This window comes from Ascaphus truei, chromosome 7 (genome assembly GCF_040206685.1).
Source record: "Ascaphus truei isolate aAscTru1 chromosome 7, aAscTru1.hap1, whole genome shotgun sequence".
Lineage (NCBI taxonomy): Eukaryota > Metazoa > Chordata > Amphibia > Anura > Ascaphidae > Ascaphus > Ascaphus truei.
In genome coordinates, this window is record NC_134489.1 from 10,520,770 (window position 1) to 10,544,434 (window position 23,665).

A 23,665-nucleotide genomic window follows, 5' to 3' on the forward strand; every position below is an offset into this window, starting at 1 on the left:
GACGAAGGCTGAAGATGATTATATATATATTTATGTAAATGTTTGTACTTTATTGCAGCACCAGAATATCTCACTTAGAGTTACTTTGTTTGGTTAACCCTTTTCCTGGCACGTGGACCAGCAATGTGTTGTTCTGCATTACAGATCTCCCTGCCACTGAAAATGTTCAATCATCTTCCCTAATGCTGATTGGCATTGCATTGTTTTCTTTTACAGCTGTGTGCACCCCAAAATGCAAGAATGGGGGTCTCTGCAGGAAACCGCAGGTGTGCTTTTGCAAGATGGGGTACATGGGGCCCCAGTGTGAGCGAGCATCTCCCACTACAACCTTTCCACCACAGGAAGAAACATTCAGCACCACTGCTTCGTCTGCGTGGGAGGACTCTGCGGCTGTAACCCAAGGGCCTGAAGCAGCTGCTCTCTACCCTCCTGTACCCTGCCTGCTCTGTTCCCCTATCAGCACCACGATGTCCCCTGCACATGCCAAAGAACCAGCGGCAAATACAGAGGTTGCCATCACTAGACTGAAGGGCAGTGACACTCAGGCGCTCATCCAGCCAGCTAAAAGGGGGACCTCTCTCAGCTGGCAACCATTGACGTGAGTGCCACTGAATCCCCTCACTGCCCGAGAGGGACAGCCTTGTTAAAACACTATGGGATTATTTCAAAAGTAAAAATGATCAGCCTATAATGTTCTGCTTATCTTATCGGGGCAACCTTGGGGTGGGGACAGAAGGAAACTGTGCAGGGTCACAAACACACATTCATAAGTAACCTATAGCTCGTCCAATCCATCGCTCCCACTGCAGGGTGACACAGATGGGAGCAATGACCCCTTGATTTGGTCCTTCACACCACAGGGTGACAGTGAGTGGCATAGAAAGTAGGGAGCAATGGCCCATTGACAGTGTCCTTTACACTGCAGAGCGACACCGAGACACAGGGGAGTGATCAGTTACTGACCCTTTAATCCCATGATAAAACTGTGACAGAGCACAGAAGAGGCTGACGTTCATTCCAGAAGTAGATAGTCCTGAGCTGCTTAACCTCATGGGATACTTTCTTGACCGTAACCAGAATCCATTTGGTTTGACATTCTGTTTTGTGACCCCTCTGGGTTAGGTAGGCTCGCTCTGTGCCCTCTCTGGCCCTGAAGTGGTTAAACATCACTGCACAGTCCAAGATCAGAGTAGCTCCAGGACTCAAACAGAAACAGAGCATTCTTTCAGTCAGCCTCTGTGTGTGATATTCAGGCGCCTTACTCTGAGACAGGCAGATTATCCTGGAGGTGACATGTGAGGGAGCACTTAGGAAGTATTCTGCTTTGGGTCCTATTGTTGCTACTTTCATGAACTGACTCATTGTTCTCTCTTCCTACATATACATCAGGGAGCAAACTGCGCTAACAACTCATGTGTAAATTTACAAAGCATCTGTAAACAAACAGGCAATTCAAATGTCATGTGACTTCACGTGTATCATGGACATCTTTACTCCTATGTCTTTCTCTCACTGTGGGGCCTATGCTATAAGCCTCGATAAACCACTTATTGAGGCCTTTTCGCCAAAAAGGCCTACTGCTATTCAGTAAGGCCTACTGCTATTCAAAAAGGCCTACTGCTATTCAGTAAGGCCTACTGTTATTCAAAAAGGCCTACTGCTAATCAGTAAGGCCTACTGCTATTCAGTAAGGCCTACTGCTATTCAATAAGGCCTACTGCTATTCAATAAGGCCTACTGCTATTCAAAAAGGCCTACTGCTATTCAAAAAGGCCTACTGCTATTCAGTAAGCCTCGATAAATGGCTGATAAAGGCATGAATCGCCAAATTTTTCAGCCGTCAAAAAAAAAAAAATCAATTGGTGGCCGGCGATAAGCCATTTATCGGCAGGTTCTGAAACTCGTGCAATGCTAGTAGCCGCGATTAGGTTATCGAAGCCTATCGAGACTAATCGCGGCTCTAGAATGGTGAGTTTCTCCCAAAATCCTCACGCCAGGAAAAGTTGGCGTGAGGCTGGTGAGAAGCTGCTGAGAGGCGGCGAGAGAGCACTTAGAAAAAAATGCATTTTTTTCTGCATCGTATTAATGCTGGGAGACTCCGGAGCTGATACCCATTAATATCAGCATCAGAGGCCCCCGGCATGAATCCCATGCAATAATAATGCATTTACAGGCAACTTTATTACCTTAGCGGCTGACAGGTGAGGCAATTAAGGGGTTAACTACCAGTGCCATGTTTATTGTGGGTAGTGGGGGTGGGCGAAGGGGTTATTTGGCCCTTGGTTGGTGTTTAGGCCTTGCGTGGGGCTTGCGGGTGGAGTTAACCCCTTCATTACCTTAGCTGTTAATACCACTAAGGTAATGAAGGGGTTAAGCCCTCCCGCTACCACCCGGTAGGCATAAACATCCATCGTTGGGGCTACTACCCCCTTCACCCAATCCCTCTACCCACAATAAATAAAAATACACACAACAACCCTACTACCCACCTCCTCTACCCCCAACAAACCCCTATACCCCTCCAACCCCTCCCCCACCAACACATACAGTACAGTATGGGCAAAATTACAAGTAGCCACACATGGATAATAGTGCATTTGCCCATTCTAAAATCAAACATTAGCCAGCATAAAGTAACAAAATGTTCAACTTACCCCTGCCATCATGAAGGGCATCCTCATCAGCATACTGCAGGTCCATGTCCTCCGATGCCAGCAAGAATATAAGAAAAAATACAATCTAATGGCCCCTAACCCCTTAATCACAGCGGTTAAGAACCGCTATAGTAATTAAGGGGTTTACCCACCATCCCCCGCTACCCACCCGGGAGGCCTAACCACCCAACCCGGGTCCACAATACCTACCCATAACCCATTGATTGGCATAGTGGTAAATCATACCCATATAATATACCCACTCCTTAGAAAAGACATTATGGAACTAGAGAGAGTGCAGAGAAGAGCCACCAAATGAATAAAGGGGATGGACAATCTAACTTACGAGGAGAGGCTAGCTAAATTAGATTTATTTACATTAGAAAAGAGGTGTCTAAGAGGGGATATGATAACTATATATGTTGTATAGTATGTATTTGCTTGCCCGTTGACTGATAATGTATTAATCTGTGCCCCTTTAGGGAACAGATAAATACAGAGACAGCCAATGCATTTTTTGGCAAATGCTTGTTTTCTATTTATTTGTTATTTTTTCAATTTCTGTTTATTGGATTAAGAGAAAAAACAAATGGGGTGCTCCACCCAGTGACACTTGATTACATAGGTATTAAGTACATGAATACTCCAATGTTGGATAAGGAGTGGGTATATAAATGTAATGACCTGTGAGTCACTTATGGGAATAAAGACATCCAAGTACCTAACTATAAAAGTCAAAAATAAAGTCTCTTACCCACTCCTGTAAAATCCAAAGCAGGTAGCAGTGGCGTGCCAGCCATGAAGGTAAATCCAGGAACAGCAAAACAGCAGCAAATGGCGCACAGCCAGGGAGCCAGGTGGTATAAAAATAAACGTCATTTATTTCAGTACATGACTGGATACAATAAAACCCCCATGGGGACACAAACGCACCTCCTTTGCGTTTGTGTCCCCATGGGGGTTTTATTGTATCCAGTCATGTACTGAAATAAAGGATGTTTATTTTTATACCACCTGGCTCCCTGGCTGTGCGCCATTTGCTGCTGTTTTATTGTTTGGATTAAATTGTTTTTAATTTGGATGGCTTGTTTTAGTACATTTTAGGATTAGTTAGCGTTTTAAATGAATGAATTGTTTTGTTGGCTAGTGGTTTAAATTAATTAATTGTTTTGTTGGCTGGTGGTTTAAATTAATTATTTGTTTTGTTGGCTATTGGTTTTATTTGTTTCATAGTTTGCTTGGAAAATTGTTTATTTAATGGTATTGTTTTGGAATAACATAATTGTAATAATTCTGTTTTTTTGGTGATAGATAATTATTTGTGATGTGTACTATTAGGCTATTTAGTTCTTTTATTGTTGGGGTGTTTAGGTGCTTATGTATTTCTTTGATTATTGTGTATTTTTGGCCTTAATTATTTTTATTAGGTTGACCATTGAGTGATATTATATGGCTATGATATACCACTGTGCCAATCAATGGGTACAGGGTGGATATAGTGGGTCCGGGGTGGGTGGTTAGGCTTCCCTGGTGGGTAGTGGGGGACAGGGGTTAACCCCTTAATTACTATAGCGGTTATTAACTGCTAAGGTGATTAAGGGGTTAGGGGCCATTAGATTGTATTTGTTTTTGTATTTTTCTAGCAACGGAGGACATGGATATGGTGTATGCTGATGAGGACGCCCTTCATGATGGCATGGGGTAAGTTGAACATTTTATTTACTTTATTTATGCTGGCTGGCTAATGTTTGATTTTATAATGGGCAAATGCACCATTATCTATATGTGGGTAATACTGTAGTAATGTTGCCCATTATTGTACTGTATGTGTTTGGGGGGGGGGGTTGTTGGGGGTAGAGGAGGTTGGTAGTAGGTTTGTTGTGTCTATTTTTGTTTATTGTGTGTAGAGGGATTGGGTGAAAGGGGTAGTAGCCCCAAGGATGGATGTTTAGGCCTTCCGGGGGGTAGCGGGACTGGTTAACCCCTTCATTACCATAGCTGTCCTCACCGCTGTGTTGGTGAAGGGGTTAACTCCTCCCACAACCTTCCAGGCAGGCCTAATCACCCACCCTGGGACTACTACCCCCTTCATCCACCCCTTCTGCCCCAAGAAACAGGCTTCTGAAGTTTAACCCCTTCATTACCTTAGCTGCTAGCCGCTTAGGTAATGAAGCTTTTTTAATATTAATTTTAATACTAGTGTAGATGAGCAGGGGGTCTCCATAGCAGAACTGCGTTGATTTGAGGTCTGGGGACCCCTTGCTTCCTAAGATAAAGGCCCCGTTATGGGGTGCCGGTATCTCTTATGCATCGTGGGAATAAAATGCATAGGAGATACCGGCACCCAATAACGGGGCCTTTATCTCGGGAAGCAGGGTTGCGAGGTGTCCATATTGAACCAGGATGGAGGCGGCAGGACCCAGCCGGGGGGGGGGGGGGGGTTGAGGGGGGGGAGAGCAGCGGAAAAGCATAGAGCAGCAAGAGATGAGACTGTGTCCTGTGTCTTGTGTGTGTACAAACTCACAGACAGCTGTTTCGACCTTTTGGGTCTCATCAGTGGGAGGATGGTTGTACTGGCTCTGCAATTTCAGACTTTGGGTAGGTCTTCAACACACATTATTTAGGTTATGGTGGGTGAAAACGTGACTAAAAACCCTCCACCGTATAGCATATAGCACATAAAAATATTACTTGTGAGCACATTCACGTCTTAGACAGGTCTGCAACCCTGCTTTTCACCATTATCACCTAGCATACAGTGCTTCCACTGCAGCAATGGATTCTGGGAAATGACATTCAAATGAGCACACAGTGCCACCTTTTGTCTCAAGTCCATTACTACATGGAACACTTAAGCCAATGCTCGTTGTTTTAAACACAGCTTTTAAACATATATTGTCTTAATTGGGTTAATGTTTAACACTAAAATGTTACCTTAAACTTCACCTTAAGTGACCAGTAGAGGGCCTGAGTGTATAACAAATGAGCTCACAAAATAGTTTAAGCTCTCTATCTCTCTTTAAATGTCATGGGCCATAGGACAGGCCCCTCCTGTGTGTCACCCCCACACACTGCTGTGGTGAGGGCAGATGTTATTGTCCATAGGATCTTCCATCTGTGTCACATTGAGATGGGAGGGACAGACTTGACAGGCAGTGGGTCCCTATTTTCTGTGTCACAGCATCACAATATTCCACATGAAGTGCCAATAGCAGAGCCACTTATTAATAAGAAGGCATCACACGTTTTATTTATTAATTATACCATGTTTTACCAGGAAGTAATACATTGAGAGTTACCTCTCGTTTTCAAGTATGTCCTGGGACATTTGCCATTGAACAATATCATGCACAGATTTATCAATGCCTCCCATGGGCCCTGATGTGTATTTCAAAATGGGATTTCGTTGTGTTCTGTAACCTATCGCTTTTCTTCCTGGAATCTAATATGTTTCCCCTTCAGTCTGCAGGAGCTCCGGTCCTTTCTGCAGAGGAGAGGCCTGGCTTCAAAGGACAAGATGACCACTTTGCTAGAAAAGCACCTGGAAACCCAGAAGAGCCAAATGGCCAAAGAGGCCTGGAAGGAGAGAAACCGGAGCACAAAGACCATACGTGCCCCACAAGGAGAATACACCATTTACAAGCAGATCCACAGATCCGGTAAGTGATCTGTATAAGCAAGGTACCAATATAGATAACGCAAGGTTATACAAGGTCGCAACCAGTGCAGTGAGATCTCAGACTTTTAGGAGAGTGATCCTATCGATGTCTCTAGGTGGAACTGATACGTTTCAAATCGTGATTCTTTAAAAATGCAGGAAAGCATATGATAAGTCAAAAGTATGACTCTGAGGTTGTAAAAATATTAATAACATGTCTGATGTGTTAAAGGGGGAACGTTAGACACTTCCAATGAGTTTGAGTTCATAGTAAGTAACATTTACTGGCTGAGTTTTCTGTAGACCTAGAAACAAGGCAATCACAGATTGAGCCTATGCTACATCAATTCAATCTCACCCATAGTATGGGGACATAGTGACACAGAGGAAGCAGGAACCTATGATCTGATCAGTCTATTCATCGCAGCTCAGTTTGGCAGGGTGACACCCTGACGGCAGGGATGTGTGACACATTGATTCAGTCACTCCTTCTGCTGAGTGACATAGAAAGAGGGGACATATTAGGCTACGCTTATGGTGTCGCGTCACAACAAATGCATTGCCGCCGTCGCGTGCACTTATAGTAAGCGCTACGCGACGGAGCGAAGGCTTGGTCGCGATCACTGGAAGTCATCTCAATTTGATTTTTCCAGCGACCACAGCCTGACGTCGCCGGACAGATTTCCCCGGGGCCCAGGACTAGAGTTTAGACCGCCCCCCAAGTACATACTTACACTACCCCGCAAATACATACTTACACTTACATATACTTACCTTGGGGATGGTCTCAGGCCGCTGGGCCATGTTTTTTCCCAGCTGCTGCGGGCCTCCCTCTCCCACGCCGGGCCTCTCTCTTATGCCGGGGACTACTGGGGGCCAGGCCGGCTGACGCTGAACTTCTGCGTCCTGCTGCCGGGCCTCTGGTTGCCGCTAGGCCCCTGCTCTCCCACGCTGCTATGGGCGTCTCTCTTTCATGCTGCTGAGGGCCTTCCTCACTCTCCCACGCCGGGCCTCTCTCTTTCATGCTGCTGAGGGCCTTCCTCACTCTCCCACGCCGGGCCTCTCTCTTTCATGCTGCTGAGGGCCTTCCTCATTCTCCCACGCCGGGCCTCTCTCTTTCCTGCTGCTGAGGGCCTTCCTCATTCTCCCACGCCGGGCCTCTCTCTTTCCTGCTGCTGAGGGCCTTCCTCACTCTCCCACACCGGGCCTCTCTCTTTCCTGCTGCTGAGGGCCTTCCTCACTCTCCCACGCCGGGCCTCTCTCTTTCATGCTGCTGAGGGCCTTCCTCACTCTCCCACGCCGGGCCTCTCTCTTTCATGCTGCTGAGGGCCTTCCTCACTCTCCCACACCGGGCCTCTCTCTTTCATGCTGCTGAGGGCCTTCCTCACTCTCCCACACCGGGCCTCTCTCTTTCCTGCTGCTGAGGGCCTTCCTCACTCTCCCACACCGGGCCTCTCTCTTTCCTGCTGCTGAGGGCCTTCCTCACTCTCCCACGCCGGGCCTCTCTCTTTCCTGCTGCTGAGGGCCTTCCTCACTCTCCCACGCCGGGCCTCTCTCTTTCATGCTGCTGAGGGCCTTCCTCACTCTCCCACACCGGGCCTCTCTCTTTCATGCTGCTGAGGGCCTTCCTCACTCTCCCACACCGGGCCTCTCTCTTTCATGCTGCTGAGGGCCTTCCTCACTCTCCCACGCCGGGCCTCTCTCTTTCATGCGGCTGAGGGCCTTCCTCACTCTCCCACGCCGGGCCTCTCTCTTTCCTGCTGCTGAGGGCCTTCCTCACTCTCCCACGTCGGGCCTCTCTCTTTCATGCTGCTGAGGGCCTTCCTCACTCTCCCACGCAGGGCCTCTCTCTTTCATGCTGCTGAGGGCCTTCCTCACTCTCCCACGCCGGGCCTCTCTCTTTCATGCGGCTGAGGGCCTTCCTCACTCTCCCACGCCGGGCCTCTCTCTTTCATGCTGCTGAGGGCCTTCCTCACTCTCCCACGCCGGGCCTCTCTCTTTCCTGCTGCTGAGGGCCTTCCTCACTCTCCCACGCAGGGCCTCTCTCTTTCATGCTGCTGAGGGCCTTCCTCACTCTCCCACGCCGGGCCTCTCTCTTTCATGCGGCTGAGGGCCTTCCTCACTCTCCCACGCCGGGCCTCTCTCTTTCATGCGGCTGAGGGCCTTCCTCACTCTCCCACGCCGGGCCTCTCTCTTTCATGCTGCTGAGGGCCTTCCTCACTCTCCCACGCCGGGCCTCTCTCTTTCCTGCTGCTGAGGGCCTTCCTCACTCTCCCACGCCGGGCCTCTCTCTTTCCTGCTGCTGAGGGCCTTCCTCATTCTCCCACGCCGGGCCTCTCTCTTTCCTGCTGCTGAGGGCCTTCCTCATTCTCCCACGCCGGGCCTCTCTCTTTCCTGCTGCTGAGGGCCTTCCTCATTCTCCCACGCCGGGCCTCTCTCTTTCCTGCTGCTGAGGGCCTTCCTCACTCTCCCACGCCGGGCCTCTCTCTTTCCTGCTGCTGAGGGCCTTCCTCACTCTCCCACGCCGGGCCTCTCTCTTTCCTGCGGCTGAGGGCCTTCCTCACTCTCCCACGCCGGGCCTCTCTCTTTCCTGCTGCTGAGGGCCTTCCTCACTCTCCCACGCCGGGCCTCTCTCTTTCATGCTGCTGAGGGCCTTCCTTACTCTCCCACGCCGGGCCTCTCTCTTTCCTGCTGCTGAGGGCCTTCCTCACTCTCCCACGCCGGGCCTCTCTCTTTCATGCTGCTGAGGGCCTTCCTTACTCTCCCACGCCGGGCCTCTCTCTTTCCTGCTGCTGAGGGCCTTACTCACTCTCCCACGCCGGGCCTCTCTCTTTCCTGCTGCTGAGGGCCTTCCTCATTCTCCCACGCCGGGCCTCTCTCTTTCCTGCTGCTGAGGGCCTTCCTCACTCTCCCACGCCGGGCCTCTCTCTTTCCTGCTGCTGAGGGCCTTCACTCTCCCACACCGGGCCTCTCTCTTTCCTGCTGCTGAGGGCCTTCCTTACTCTCCCACGCCGGGCCTCTCTCTTTCCTGCTGCTGAGGGCCTTCCTCACTCTCCCACACCGGGCCTCTCTCTTTCATGCTGCTGAGGGCCTTCCTTACTCTCCCACGCCGGGCCTCTCTCTTTCATGCTGCTGAGGGCCTTCCTCACTCTGCCACACCGGGCCTCTCTCTTTCCTGCTGCTGAGGGCCTTCCTCACTCTCCCACGCCGGGCCTCTCTCTTTCATGCTGCTGAGGGCCTTCCTTACTCTCCCACGCCGGGCCTCTCTCTTTCCTGCTGCTGAGGGCCTTCCTCACTCTCCCACGCCGGGCCTCTCTCTTTCCTGCTGCTGAGGGCCTTCCTCACTCTCCCACACCGGGCCTCTCTCTCTCATGCTGCTGAGGGCCTTCCTCACTCTCCCACGCCGGGCCTCTCTCTCTCATGCCGGTGCGCACCAGAAGCTAGGTCCAGCTTCTGGCACGCACCGGCATGAGAGAGCGGCCTGGCGCGGGAGAGCGAGGGAGGCAGGCCCGCAGTTGTGTGGGAGAGCCGGGGCCTGGGGGCAACCAGAGGCCCGGCAGCAGGACGTAGAAGTTGGGCCCGACCTCTGGCTGGGCCTAACTTCGAGCGCTGTCCGGGCCCCCCCAAAGCCACCAGGTCAGGTACACTTGTCACGGCTCTCCCCCTGTCAGCGGCCTGCATATTACCTGGTAGTCTGTCTATCCCATTTCACAGTGACACAAAAGTAAGTGGTTTTCACTCCACTGAGTCTATGTGATCGGCTACATGCAGGTAACCCTTCATGACGAGTGACGAGAAGAGTGACGAGAAGAGTTCATTTTTTAACCCCTTCATTACCAGCCAGCAATACGAAGGGCATTAATTGTCAGGAAGAATATGGGCAACCCTTCCTCTGAAAAGATACCAAAACAAAAAAGCAATAATCATAAAAACGTACCATTTAATCTTGGTACCGAATACCAGTAAATGTTACAGACACAGCATATCCTCCCCAAAGGGGTTAAGTGTACAAGTGGCCTTGGATTTATCAAGCGCTCAGAAAAGTGTATTTGCCATAACTCTGCCTCAGCCACATCCTGGAATTGTTCTCCTCGGCTGCTCCCAGCACACTGCTCTGGAAACGCCCAGCACACTGCTCTGGAAACGCCCAGCACACTGCTCTGGAAACGCCCAGCACACTGCTCTGGAAACGCCCAGCACACTGCTCTGGAAACGCCCAGCACACTGCTCTGGAAACGCCCAGCACACTGCTCTGGAAACGCCCAGCACACTGCTCTGGAAACGCCCAGCACACTGCTCTGGAAACGCCCAGCAGAAAAGAATCGTATGCAACTTGATATGAGTTTCCTGCAGGAATCAGCCCCAGCTGACATAGTCCTCTGAGTATTGGACTGTCTTATAGTATTTCATTAGACGCGAAAAGGTGACTCAAGCCGCTCACTATTAATGACGTCCCCGTAGTAGGTAACACAAAGTAGATAAAACGCAGGGTGCAAAAGGTGAAGGTAATAGACTATACAGGATTGATCCAAGTAGAATCGAAAGAATCCCCAATTGCTGCACTCAATGCGTATTAGTAAGTGTATAGGACCACAATGATCCAGCATATAGTTTATCTGTGACGGCAGTCGAATTGACCGTAAGAATCAGAATATTAAAAACAAAAATAATAAAGTTTTATTACATGTAAATATAAACGCATTGTGATAGGCTATATACAGTGAATAATAAAAGTATATAAAATTCCCCGTAGAGGAGTGGGGTGTAGGTAGGAGTAGGGATATTATTATCGATCTCGCATCTCATAGGAACATGAATGTTTGGTCCAGATATACATTATAGTCCCCAATACATCTACTGCGACATCCAAAATGAGGTGGCTATATAGAGATCAAATAGGAGCACAATGGATGTGTAAGGCTAGGACCCCGGTGCCTGCTGCAGCGCGCGCTATGATGTGCGCTGCAGGGACAGGAGCCGCCCCTCAATGGGGCCGGGCCCACTAACTCCCTTGGCCGCCGTATTATACGACCAGTTTTTCCTGAAGACAGTCAAATTGTCTGCAGTACTGGTGACGAGCGCGGTGGCCACGCACCCCGGCATTCAGCCAATGAGGAACCTGCCAGGTGACGTCATGGCCCCCGTCACGCCCCCCCCTCCATCTTTCCCCCTGCAGCTCTGCACAGACCGTGGAACGCAGCTGCGCGCACCGCCAGCCCGGCAGATGCACGTGCAGCGCCGACACCGGGGCCGATGCCTAACCCCTAAAATGGCAGTCAGTGCAATATCCCAACATAAGAGGGTAAGTATATTGCAGATGGAAGGACTAACAAGGTCTCGCGTACAATGATGTCGCAGTTGATGTATTGGGGACTATCATAAACATCTGGACCAAACATTCATATTCCTATGAGATGCGAGATCGATAATAATATCCCTACTCCTATCTACACCCCACTTCTCTACGGGGAATTTTATATACTTTTATTATTCACCGTATATAGCCTATCACAATGCGTTTATATTTACATGTAATAAAACTTTATTATTTTTGTTTTTAATATTCTGATTCTTATGGTCAATTTGACTGCCGTCACAGATAAACTATCCGGTGGACCATTGTGGTCCTATACACTTACTAATACGCATTGAGTGCAGCAATTGGGGATTCTTTCGATGCTACCTGGATCAATCCTGTTTAGCATTTCATTAGGGAAGGGGTTTGCAACACAACCACTGAGTGCCTTCTTCATTGTGACAATGTACCTATGGTTTACTTGCTGGTAACCAACCCCGACTTTCCCTGTAATGTAGATTAATTTAATCTTCCTAGTATTAATGTTAGAGTGGCATTCCCTGCAGAGCGATGCAGTTAACATTATAACAAGGTGATAGTACTTAAAGATTATCCAACAGAAAATGGCGGCTCTCTGAACGCGGCATCAGATGTAGGGACGGAATTTGAAGAAGATCCCCACAGTCCTCTCTCATGGCAAGACATGTCTTGCTTCATGGCCGAGATTAAAACAACATTCCAGAAGGAACTGAAGAGTTCCATCGAAGCTATCAACTTAGAATTCACCTCCCTCGGAGAGCGCGACCAAACAACCAGCATAAGGGGTCTGCCAGTTTCAATCAACAGCACATCAAGAGCTACTAAATCAACGCAGAAAAGTAGATATACTTTTTGAGAAGGCTGAGGATGCAGAGAATAGATCATGCGAAACAACCTCCTCATTAGGAACATTCCTGTCTCCATGAACGCGGCGCAACTAGAGGCCTACCTAACACGCCTTTTCTCAATGCTGCTGCTGAATGTCGACAAGGCTCAGTTATGCATTGATTGGGTTCACAGGACCCTAAAATCTAGGTTTGTGGATCCCTTCATACCTAGAGATGTGATAGTGCAGCTGCACTATTGTAGAAGTAAGGAAGCCATTTTCCAAGCTGCCAAAGTCTCAGACAGTGAATATGGACAACGACACTCTACAAATATTTCCTGATCTAGTGTCTGCCAATTTGCAAAAGAGACAGAACCTGAGCGAGATTACTGCAGTCCTGAAGGCGCTCAAGATTAGGTACAGATGGGGCTTTCCATTCTTATAAAGCCATGAAGGACCATCACAGAATGGAGGCTCCTGGATGTGATCAACCCAACACTCTGGGGTTGGAGTGGTAATTGGTGGTGGAAAAGAGAAGGCCGAACCAAACAAAACCAAATTCCATGAGACTATATGTATCTGTTTCTAAATATGTTGAATATTTTGATATATATCTAGTTAAGCCTGTAAACATGTGTTTTCAGTGATGCGGTTGCCACAGAAGTAAATATAGAGGTTCCAAAATATGAAAAGATAATAAACCCCTGATCAATTAGGATTGGGTACTTCCTTTTGGATTAGTGAAATTCCTGTTACAATAGTCTCAGTTTGAGTTGTTTTCAGAATAGAGACAGGTGGGGGATTCCGGATTACCCCTGGGGTAAGACAATAGAGGGGGACAGTAAACATGAGGCTAAACTGATCTCACATATACTTACTGCCACAAGGGGTGTAGTTGCAAGATCCTGGAGACAAAATAACCCCCCATCTTTCAAGAAAGTTTGTGAGCAGATCTCCCATGTAATGGAAAAACTTGTCAGTTCGAGGAGATTCCTCAGGTTGTGGGAAGCTCCGTTAAACTGAATGAGATCAATGGAGTTAGGCTTGTCTAAACTGGTTTAATTGGTTCAATACTCAACAGTGTCACTTACCTGGGTCAATGGGCATTCAAACTAGTTTAAATCTATGGTTCCAATACGTTGTAATGTGAAAATCTAAATGGCGACATCTAAATGTAATAATTACCTTAAATGTACATGAAATCTAATGGAGAAACGTACCTCATTCCTAAATCACACTGCGAGGAAGTTTTATAGGGTATGGGAACAACGGGATGAAAGAGGTTAATCGAGTTGGGCCAGTGGATTGAGAGTGGAGAGCTACGGGAGACGAGAAGTTCCCCACAGGTGGGAGAGGAAAGGAATGAGGGAAATGATCCACGAGGGGTATTATTTGGCTAAAACTTGAATTTTTTTATTTACAATGTAATATGATGAGAATGTGTATTCTTGATGTATGAAAAACTTTGCATAAGATGACGGTTCCCCCCCCCCCCCTCTTTCTTTTTTGTGCCCTCCCCCCTTCCCATCTGACTGTTGAAAAGCTTAATAAAAATACAAGTTATAAATGTACATGACAGATGTCACCCCAGTGACACCCCACCTCCTTTCCATGTATATTCCCTTTCCCCCTATTTGTGTGACATATACTGAAAATCTATAAATAAGAAGCAAATCGAAAACTCAAGGCAGTCACAGGTTAATACTGCCTAACACTAACCCAGCTATTGCGGTCCAGTTATTAAGTTTAAAAAGATTGATATATTGCGGTTGCATTAAACACATGACATCATTGCTCTGGCCCAGAAAGGGAGTAACCTTGTACTTTTATAATATTCATTATATAACCCCCTGTGCTTGTAAGCAGAGCCTTGCCAGCTCCACACAATAAGCCGGGGAGGATTTTCTGAGCTTTGCTGATTGCTACCCGGGCCGTCCTCGCTCGCTGGCAGACTAGCGTCGGAAAACTTTACTTTGCAGAAATTGGAACGGTGGAAGCTTGTTAAGATTCACAGCACGTTGGTCTCCCAGGGACCCCATGCTGTCATCTCTGCGCTCGGTGAGGGGTCTCCCATGACAGCTCTGGCAAAGAGACAGCATCTTTTCACGGACTTTCACTCTAACTTGTTGGCTCTTGGCACACGGGGAGATAGTGTCTCAGCTTGCCCAATGTCACCGCGATTTGATACTGGTTCGAACCAGGATCATCTACTTCAAAAGGCAGCAACATTACCACCGTATTTCCCTCTTAATCACTTTTCACAACCAGATGGTTTTTTAACATAGGTTTGAAGCAGGGGGTCTCCAGGTGCTGCTCACCATTCGTTTCAGCCCCGGGGATCTCCTGCTTCCTGAGATACAGACCTCCAGGAGCGGTGTTGGTATCTCAGCAAAGTGTAAAGCTCCTGCGTCACGTTGGCCAATGGAAAGCAGCACCGGATGACGTCACCGCTTCCTATTGGCTCGCAGGGCGCGGGACTTTTGAATAGCGGCCATTACATGAAGCCTGCTAGCCGAGCAGAGTGGCTACCAGCACCCCCTACTGAGGTATGTATCTCCGGAAGCAGGGGGTCCCCGGAGCTGAAATGAATGGGGTTCTGCCCCGGAGACCCCCTGCTTCAATGCCATGTTACAAAATAAAAAAACACCAGCTTGGATTGCCACTTTAAGCTCTTAGAGGCTATGCCTGACATTCTATATGCTTCTTATGACACTGGATAGGGAGATGGAGGCCCTCAATTAAAATACCACTGAGGTGGTTGTAGCCAGGTCCCCTTGGATCCTTGGGTAAGCCACTTTTTTCCATGTGCCCAGGCACCAAAAATCTGAGTTTACTATGGGGTGTGGAAAAGACTAACGTTACATTGTAGCTGACTTTTACCTTCGTGTGTAAGGTGTCGTCGGGCGCCGGACGGTGGCATAGCACAGTTTAGCAGCATGGGCCCAGGAGTCTCCCTTACAGAAAGAAAAAAAGCGAGAGCGTGAAAATACAAGGTTATAGGAAGGTCACCCATAACAGAGCCCTCTTCTGTCATGGCGTATCTTAGCAACCTTATCAAAATAGCTGCATATAGAATCATCAATTTAATAAAGGAAATTCCTTAGGTTTGCATTTTTAGTTCCTTTGATAATTCTTTTTTTTTTTTTTTTCCCCTTAAAATTATCAAACAAAATCAGCCTGGTGTTTTCTCCAACATTGCTCTATTTAAGTCCAATCCCTGTTACAAAAATGGTCGAACACTGGGTTTTAAAGAGAAAGTGAGGGATGAGTCAGGAAGGCCTGCTAAGCATTGGGAATCTCACTGTTTTGAAGTCCGTTTACTGATTTTTAGCATCAGTGTTCTCATAGGCCTCAGTACATACAGTCAGTACTTTTCCATAATGATGCAATTTTTCGGTTCCAAGCCCCCAAGTCTCATGGGTTTCAGACCGTGGAGGTTGACATCTCTGCCTGGCGCTGAAGGGATTAACTATCGCTGACATCATTAATATTATCATTAAGTGTGCGCGTCACCCTGTGCCCCTCTCGTGCCAGAGAAGGAGCAGATGGGATTTCTTGAGGCCCTCGGGGCATGAGGCCTGGGACTGAGCAGGAGAGTGGAGTGTTGAAGTAAAGTAATCCCTGCAGTATTTCCTGTGATTTCACACTCTGGATGCTCCTGAGAGCAGGATGGGATAATGGGTTCCATGTGCCGTGAACTAATGGCTCACAGGCCTCCTGGCTGTCAGGACCCGTTAGAGCTTTGACGTAGGGGCTGCTTCTGGATAAAGGAGAGGGGACGTGAGTGCTGGAAATATGGTGCCTGGCATCTGCACGGTCATATTAACTCATATGAGGCTAGGCCAGCACTAGGGGGGCCTCCCAAGCTTCCTATGGAATGGGTCTTGATGGGGAATCCAAGACTAGAGTTTGCATGTCTTCCCACATTAGCTCCTTTAACTCCCGGGGATCAATGACATTAGGTCACATTGCTCCTATGCGAGACTGAGCCTATAAACCATTAAACATATCACCGTCACTTTGGTCCTACATGGGATGGTGAATTTAAACCAAGCTTCTTTGGCAGCAAATGGATGAAAGGAGCAGTGCCACCTACTCCGATACATTAACAAAGCAACACGTGGGAGATACATTGGTGCATTTGCTGCAGGAAACAGGGCTGAGTGATCAAGTAGTGGTTTGAAAAAGCAATCACATTTCAGAGTTTATTGCCTATGTATAAAGAGAGAGAGGAGTGAGAGTGGTGGTCAAGGTGTTAAAAAATGTTGACTTCACCAAAAAAAAATCTTAAAGCAAAAATAGAAAAAGTGCAGTTTGTCAGTAAGTCCTCGTACTGCTAAGTGATCCTAAAGTGAGCAAAGAAGGATAGGCAAAAAAATGCAGCAGCTCTCCAAATATAGTAAATAACACAATGGGGCCGATTCACTAAGCTCCGATAAGTGGCTTTAGGAGCGCAAAGTACCCTTCTGTCCGATAAAGGCTGCAGTGCGATTCACTAAGCAGTGATAACTGCGCTTTATCGCTCTTAAAAGGCATTTTTTCAGCCCTCGGCGCCGATCAGGCAAATGCGCTGATTTTTGCCAGTACTTGAGGTTCACTAAGCAGCGCTAAGTGAATCGGCCTTTAAAAACGCGACTGACAAACGCGCCAGCTAAAGGCAGGCGCAGAAGGAGCAGGACTTATAACATTTTTCTTTGTTTACCTTTTTACAGGCACACCATCCATACAACAGGCGGGACTATGGGGGTCCGCGGGTCCCCACAGGGGTCCCCACATATGGATAATAATGCATTTGCCCATTAAAAATACATTAATCACAATAAATAAAATAAATACATTTTGCACTCACCCATGTCCGGCACCCACGATGAAGGCCATCCTCATCTTCGTCACCGTCCATGCCTTCGGGGGCTGAAAAACATACACAAGAATAAAAAGAGCCAATCTAATGTCCCCTAACCCCTTAATCACCTTAGCGGTTATTAACCGCGACAGTCATTAAGGGGTTAACCCACCCTCACTCACCACTCACTCCGGGAGGCCTAAATACCCCCACTACCCCCACCCATGAGGCCTAACCACCCTCACCCACTACACACCCAGGAGACCTACCCAGGCTCGGGGACAATAACCCCTTCCCCCACCCCCACTACCCACAATCAAAACAATACACAGCCCCACAATAAACATTACTGTATTTAATAAATACTACATAACCCACCCCCTGTGCCCCCCCATACAACATGATTTATTCTTTGACGTACAGGGTTAATACCCCAGGCCCACAGGAGTCCCCGGTGGTCCTGGCGGGTGTCCGCAGGCCCCACAGTAGCCCAGCAAAGAGGTGCACACAGGGTGGTCTCCGAGGGTCACTGTGGGCCCCAAATGGGGTCTCAACGGGTAGACCCGCGGGTCACTGGGGGGCCCCAGGTCAACCCCACAGGTGTCTGATTGTCCTCGGGTGGTTCCCACGGGGGGCTGGTCGCTATGGGTCCGCGAGGCCCCCACAGAAGTGGGGCTCCCAGTTCTTCCCCGCATGTGTCCCCCGTGAGTCCGCAGCCTTGTACCCGTGGGCGTCCGGGGAGCCCTCAGGTGGTTTCAGAGGTCCCCCCAGACCTAAGGAACCAACCCTGTATGTCAAAAAAATAAATCTGTCCTATACATTTAAAGACATAAATACCACCCCCCACCCCCCCCACACCCCCACCACCACCAAACACACATACAGTACAGTAATGGGCAAAATAACTATTATCCAGATAGGGATAATAGATTATTTGTCCATTATTAAACACATTAACTAGCATAATAAAATAAATACAGCTCTACTAACCTCAGCAATATGAATCCCCTCCATCAGCAAGTGCCCTCTGTCCTCTGTAGCCAACAAAATACATAGCAAATACATTGTAATATCACTTAACCCCTTAATCACCTTATCGGTTAATAACCACAAAGTTAATTAAGGGGTTAAGCCACCCTGCCATAATACCCACCCTTCACCCATTCATTTGTACAGTGGCTTCATCATGCCTATATATATATATAATATATATATGCAGGATTAACCAATATACAAAGAAATGGTTAAGGATAAAACATGCCGAAACACGTGACCGGGACATTTAAATTCTGCAGGGGATACCGGCACCCCATAACGGGGCCTGTATCTCCTGAAGTAGGGGGTCCCCGGACCTGAAACCAATGCGGTTCAGCTCCAGAGACCCCCTGCTCATCTACACTAGTATTAAAAATCATATTTGTACAGCACGATCGCCTGTAAGAGCCGTGCATTGAGACGCAGCGTCTCCATGCAGTTCTTACAGGCTGCTTTATTTATATCAGTAATTGTGCTATATAACTTTAAGCACGATAGCAGGGGGAAAGAAGGTGCTCGCACGATATGGCACTTTTTGCCAAGGCAGGCCGAAAACACGCAGAGCAGCCTTAGTGAATAGCGCATTTGGCTTCACCCTTTTGCGCCCGAACTAATTTTTCCCATTTCAGCGCAAATAATCGGAGCTTAGTGAATCACCCCCAATGTATTTATCAATCACATAATAAATGCATTTATTATGTGAGTACAGGCATACCCCGCATTAACGCACGCAACGGGTCCAGAGCATGTATGTAAAGCAAAAATGTACTTAAGTGAAGCACTACCTTTTTTCCACAATTTCTGTCCCTCCTCACTCCGGTCCGCGCTCAGCTTCCAGTGATTACATTCACAGGCTCTATAGTCTCCCCGCTTGCGCACAGCTTCGGTACAGGTAGGGAGCCGGTATTGCTGTTCAGGATATGCTGACAGGCGCATGCGCGAGCTGCCGTTTGCCCATTGGGCGAGGGGAATCAGCGCGTCACTACTACGGCGGTCTGTAGGGCAGAATAAGTGTCCGTACTCGCGAAGCGAGCGTATGGACACAGGAGTATGGTGCTGTTGAAAAATGTATGTACTCGCGAGTGTAATTAAAGTGAGTGTCCGTAAACCGAGGTATGCCTATAATACATTCATTCTGTTATTTACTGTATTTGGAGTGCTGCTGCATTTTATTTTAACCTATACTTATATATAGAGACAGACACAGACGTTGGACTAATTAATAAGCCCCGATGAGCCCTGTAGAGCTCACCATCTAATTTTGGTGCCTGAGGCACAGGGAGATAAAGTGACTTGCACAAGGCCAACTTAGGCTAAGGCCCCGCTCCCTCCGTCAGCGCACCAGCACTGCAGACAGGCGGGGCGCTGACAGACACAGACCGCGATATGCGGTCTGTAGGGAGCGGGAGCCGGGGCTGGAGTGGGGGGGAGGGGGCGTGGTTTAAGCGGGGGGCGTGGTTTAAGCGGAGGGACCCGTTTCCCCCCCCCCCTCCACGGGCTCGGGCTGCAGCAGGGAGCTGCTGCTGGCTGCCCTAGGTGTGTGATCGGCTGGGCTTGTACAGACAGCACTGGGAGAGGGACACTGTATCCGGCTGCAGCAGGAGACTAACTCACATGCTGACACTCATGCACTCACACACACACACTCATGCACACACACACACACACACACACAGGCACACACACACACAAACACAGACAGGCACACACATACACACACACACACACACACACAGGCACACACACACACAAACACAGACAGGCACACACAGGCACACACACAGGCACAGACAGGCACTCACGCTGCTTTCCCTCCACACTCTCCTCCCCGCTCCCCGAAGCCTCTCCTCCTCCCGAAGCCTCCCCTCCCCATTGGCTCACAGCCACACCACGTGACGCGTCCACTCTAGGGATTACAATTCTCTTGTATCCCCTAGCGGATGACGCGTCACAGCGTGTAGTGAGCTGTGCAGCCAGGAGGGACCGGGACCGGCATGGGAGGATTCCCCTGCTGGTGGGGAAAGCCCGTGCAGCCGCCCGCGCCAACGAGCGCAGCGGGTCCCAGGCCTTACACTGGGATTTGAACAGGGTTCATCCACTTTTTACACCGTGAGATTACTACTGAGCTACTCCTTCAGCTCTAAATGTTTGTAGTTTCCAGCTCTGCTCGAAATGAAAATCCACCCTGCTCTGCCCGATGATTCGTGGCTGACTGGAATTTCGTGACTAGTTGTGTCCTGGACTGAGGTCTCACCAGTCTGTAGATCGTGTTGTTTCACTGTGGAGACCTCAGCATATACTTGTCCTATCTTACACTTCTTTTCATCATTGCCTCTTACACACTCCCTAACCTTTAATGGGATCCATCTCTTATTCACGCTATGCACTTCAATGAAACCTCCCTCTTACACACTCCATACACTTCCCTATCCTACCCAATGGCATCACCCTCTTACACACACCATACATTTCAATGAGACACTTCTCTTATACACAACATATTTTTCAATGGGATCCCCCTCTTAAACACACCATAAACTTCAATGAGATCCCTCTCTTACACACCCCTTACATTTTACTGAGATCCCTCTCTTACAGACACCATACACTTCAATGGGATCCTTCTCTTATACACAACATATACTTCAATGGGATCCCTCTCTTACGGACACCATACACTTCAATGGGATCCCTCTCTTATACACAACATATACTTCAATGGGATCCCTCTCTTACACACACCATAATCTTCAATGGGATCCCTCTCTTACACAACGCATACCCTTCAATCGGATCCCTCTCTTACACATGCCATAAACTTCAATGGGATCCCTCTCTTACACATGCCATAAACTTCAATTGGATCCCTCTCTTACACACAACATACACTTTAATGGGATCCCTCTCTTACACACAACATATACTTCAATGAGATCCCACTCTTAAACACGCCATACACTTCAAAGGGATCTATCTATTACACACACCAGAAACTTTGATGGGATCCCTCTCTTTCACACATCAGACACCAATTAGATCCCTCTCTTAAACACACCTTAAACATTAATGAGATCCCTCTCTTACGCACAACATACACTTCAATGGGATCTCTCTCTGACACACAACATAAACTTCAATGGGATCCCTCTCTTACACACAACATACACTTTAATGGGATCCCTCTCTTACACACAACATACACTTTAATGGGATTCCCTCTTACACACACAATACACCTCAATGAAACTCCTCTCTTACACACTCCCTACCCTTCAATGGAATCACCCTCTTTCCCACAACTTACACTTCAATGGGACCCCCCCGTACACCATCCCTCCCCTTTAATGGGACCCCCCTCGTACACCATCCCTCCCCTTTAATGGAATTCCCCTCGTACACCATCCCTCCCCTTTAATGGGACCCCCCTCGTACACCATCCCTCCCCTTCAATGGGATCCCCCTCGTACACCATCCCTCCCCTTTAATGGGACCCCCCCGTACACCATCCCTCCCCTTTAATGGGACCCCCCTCGTACACCATCCCTCCCCTTTAATGGGACCCCCCTCGTACACCATCCCTCCCCTTCAATGGGACCCCCCTCGTACACCATCCCTCCCCTTCAATGGGATCCCCCTCGTACACCATCCCTCCCCTTTAATGGAATTCCTCTCTTATATTCACCTTAAACTTCAATTGGATCTTTTTCTTACACACAACATACACTTTAGTGAAACTCCTCTCCTACACACTCCATACACGTCAATGGGATCCTACTCTTACACACTCACTACCTTTCAATGGCACCACCCTCTTACCCACACCATACACCTCAATGTGATCCCCCTTACCCACACAATACACTTTCATTTGTAAACAAAGAAAAGTAGTGATCACCTGGTTGTGAAAAAAACTAAATAGTGATACTTTGGGGTTGTAAACAAAGTAGCAGTAGTCTGGGTGTGAAAATAAAAAAAAAGAGTGATACTCTGCTTTTGTAAATAAAAACATAGGGCCTTATTCAGTAAAGGTTGATAAAAATGATCTCCATGGCATTTAAATCGCCGTTTTTTTGAGAGTTGCTATCACAGTATTCAGCAAGCCTTCATAGCAAAATTCCCAAAACGAGCGATTTGCTGCCAGCGAGAGCATCGAGCCTCTGACAAGGCCTGACCCGGCGATACATTTCTGCTGCAGAGAGAGCGGCTTTGAGAGAGCCGCCTGTCACAGCGAAAATCTCGCCTGCAAATTATGTTTTTTAATATACATTTGTTTCATAGTGTAGATGTGCAGGGCGTCTCCGGAGCTGAACCACGTTGGTTTTATGTCCGGGACCCCCTGCTTCCCGAGATACAGGCCTCTTTATGGGGTGCCGGTATCTCCTATGCAAGGAAATGTCCCGCGTCACACGTGACGCGGGACATTTAAATGCAGAGGGATACTGGCACCCCATAAAGAGGCCTGTATCTCGGGAAGCAGGGGGTCCCCGGACATAAAACCAACGCGGTTCAGCTCCGGAGACGCCCTGCACATCTACACTATGAAAGCAATCTATATTAAAAAATATTTAATAAACATCAATACACACCCCCTCCCCCCCCCGTGTCCCCCATAATGTAAAACCATTATTTATTTTTTAACATACAGGATTCATACGCAAGACCTACGGTAGTCCCCGGTGGTCCCGACGGGTGTCCGCAGGCCCCACAGTGCACCAGAGGGGGGTGCCCACAGGGTCTGGAGGCCTATGGAGGGGTTCCCGTCAGGTGCCGTGTTCCTCCAGGTGGTCTCCGCGGATCACCGTGGGCCCCAAATGTGGTCTCCATGGGTGGGCCGACGGGTGTCTGGGGGGCCCCGGGTCAGCCCCACAGGTGTCAAAGGGTACTCGGGTGGTTCCCACAGGGATCTGGGGGCCCTCGGGTGGTCCCTACGGGTCCGCTGGGCCCCCACAGCTGTGGGGCCCCCGGTTCTTTCCCGCAGGTCCGCAGCATAGTACCCGTGCGCATCCGGGGAGTCCTCAGGTGGTCTCCAGAGGTCCCCGCAGACCTAAGGTACCAACCCTGTATGTTAACAAATAAACATGGCCTACATTTCAATCCCCCTCCCCCCCGCCCAAACACACACTGTAATGGGCAAAATAACTATTATCCAGATATGTATAATAGATTATTTGCCCATTATTAAACACAACATTAGCATGCATCAATAAAGTAAATAAATACAGTTCTACTTACCACACCAGCAGGTCCCTCTGCCCTCTGTTGCCAGAAAGCATACATGCATAATAAAGACATTCTAATGGCCCCTAACCCCTTA

General features: G+C 48.5%; 1 protein-coding gene across 3 annotated transcripts in view; it reads left to right on the forward strand.

Annotated features, from left to right (window-relative positions):
* The window catches only part of LTBP4 (latent transforming growth factor beta binding protein 4), a 267,101-nt gene that overhangs the window by 79,856 nt on the left and 163,580 nt on the right, over nucleotides 1–23,665 (forward strand). For all 3 annotated transcript variants that reach the window (XM_075606993.1, XM_075606992.1, XM_075606994.1), the window contains exons 3-4: nucleotides 217–598; nucleotides 6,117–6,313. In XM_075606993.1, the coding sequence (XP_075463108.1) occupies nucleotides 217–598; nucleotides 6,117–6,313 (579 nt within the window). The remainder of the gene's footprint in view (nucleotides 1–216; nucleotides 599–6,116; nucleotides 6,314–23,665) is intronic.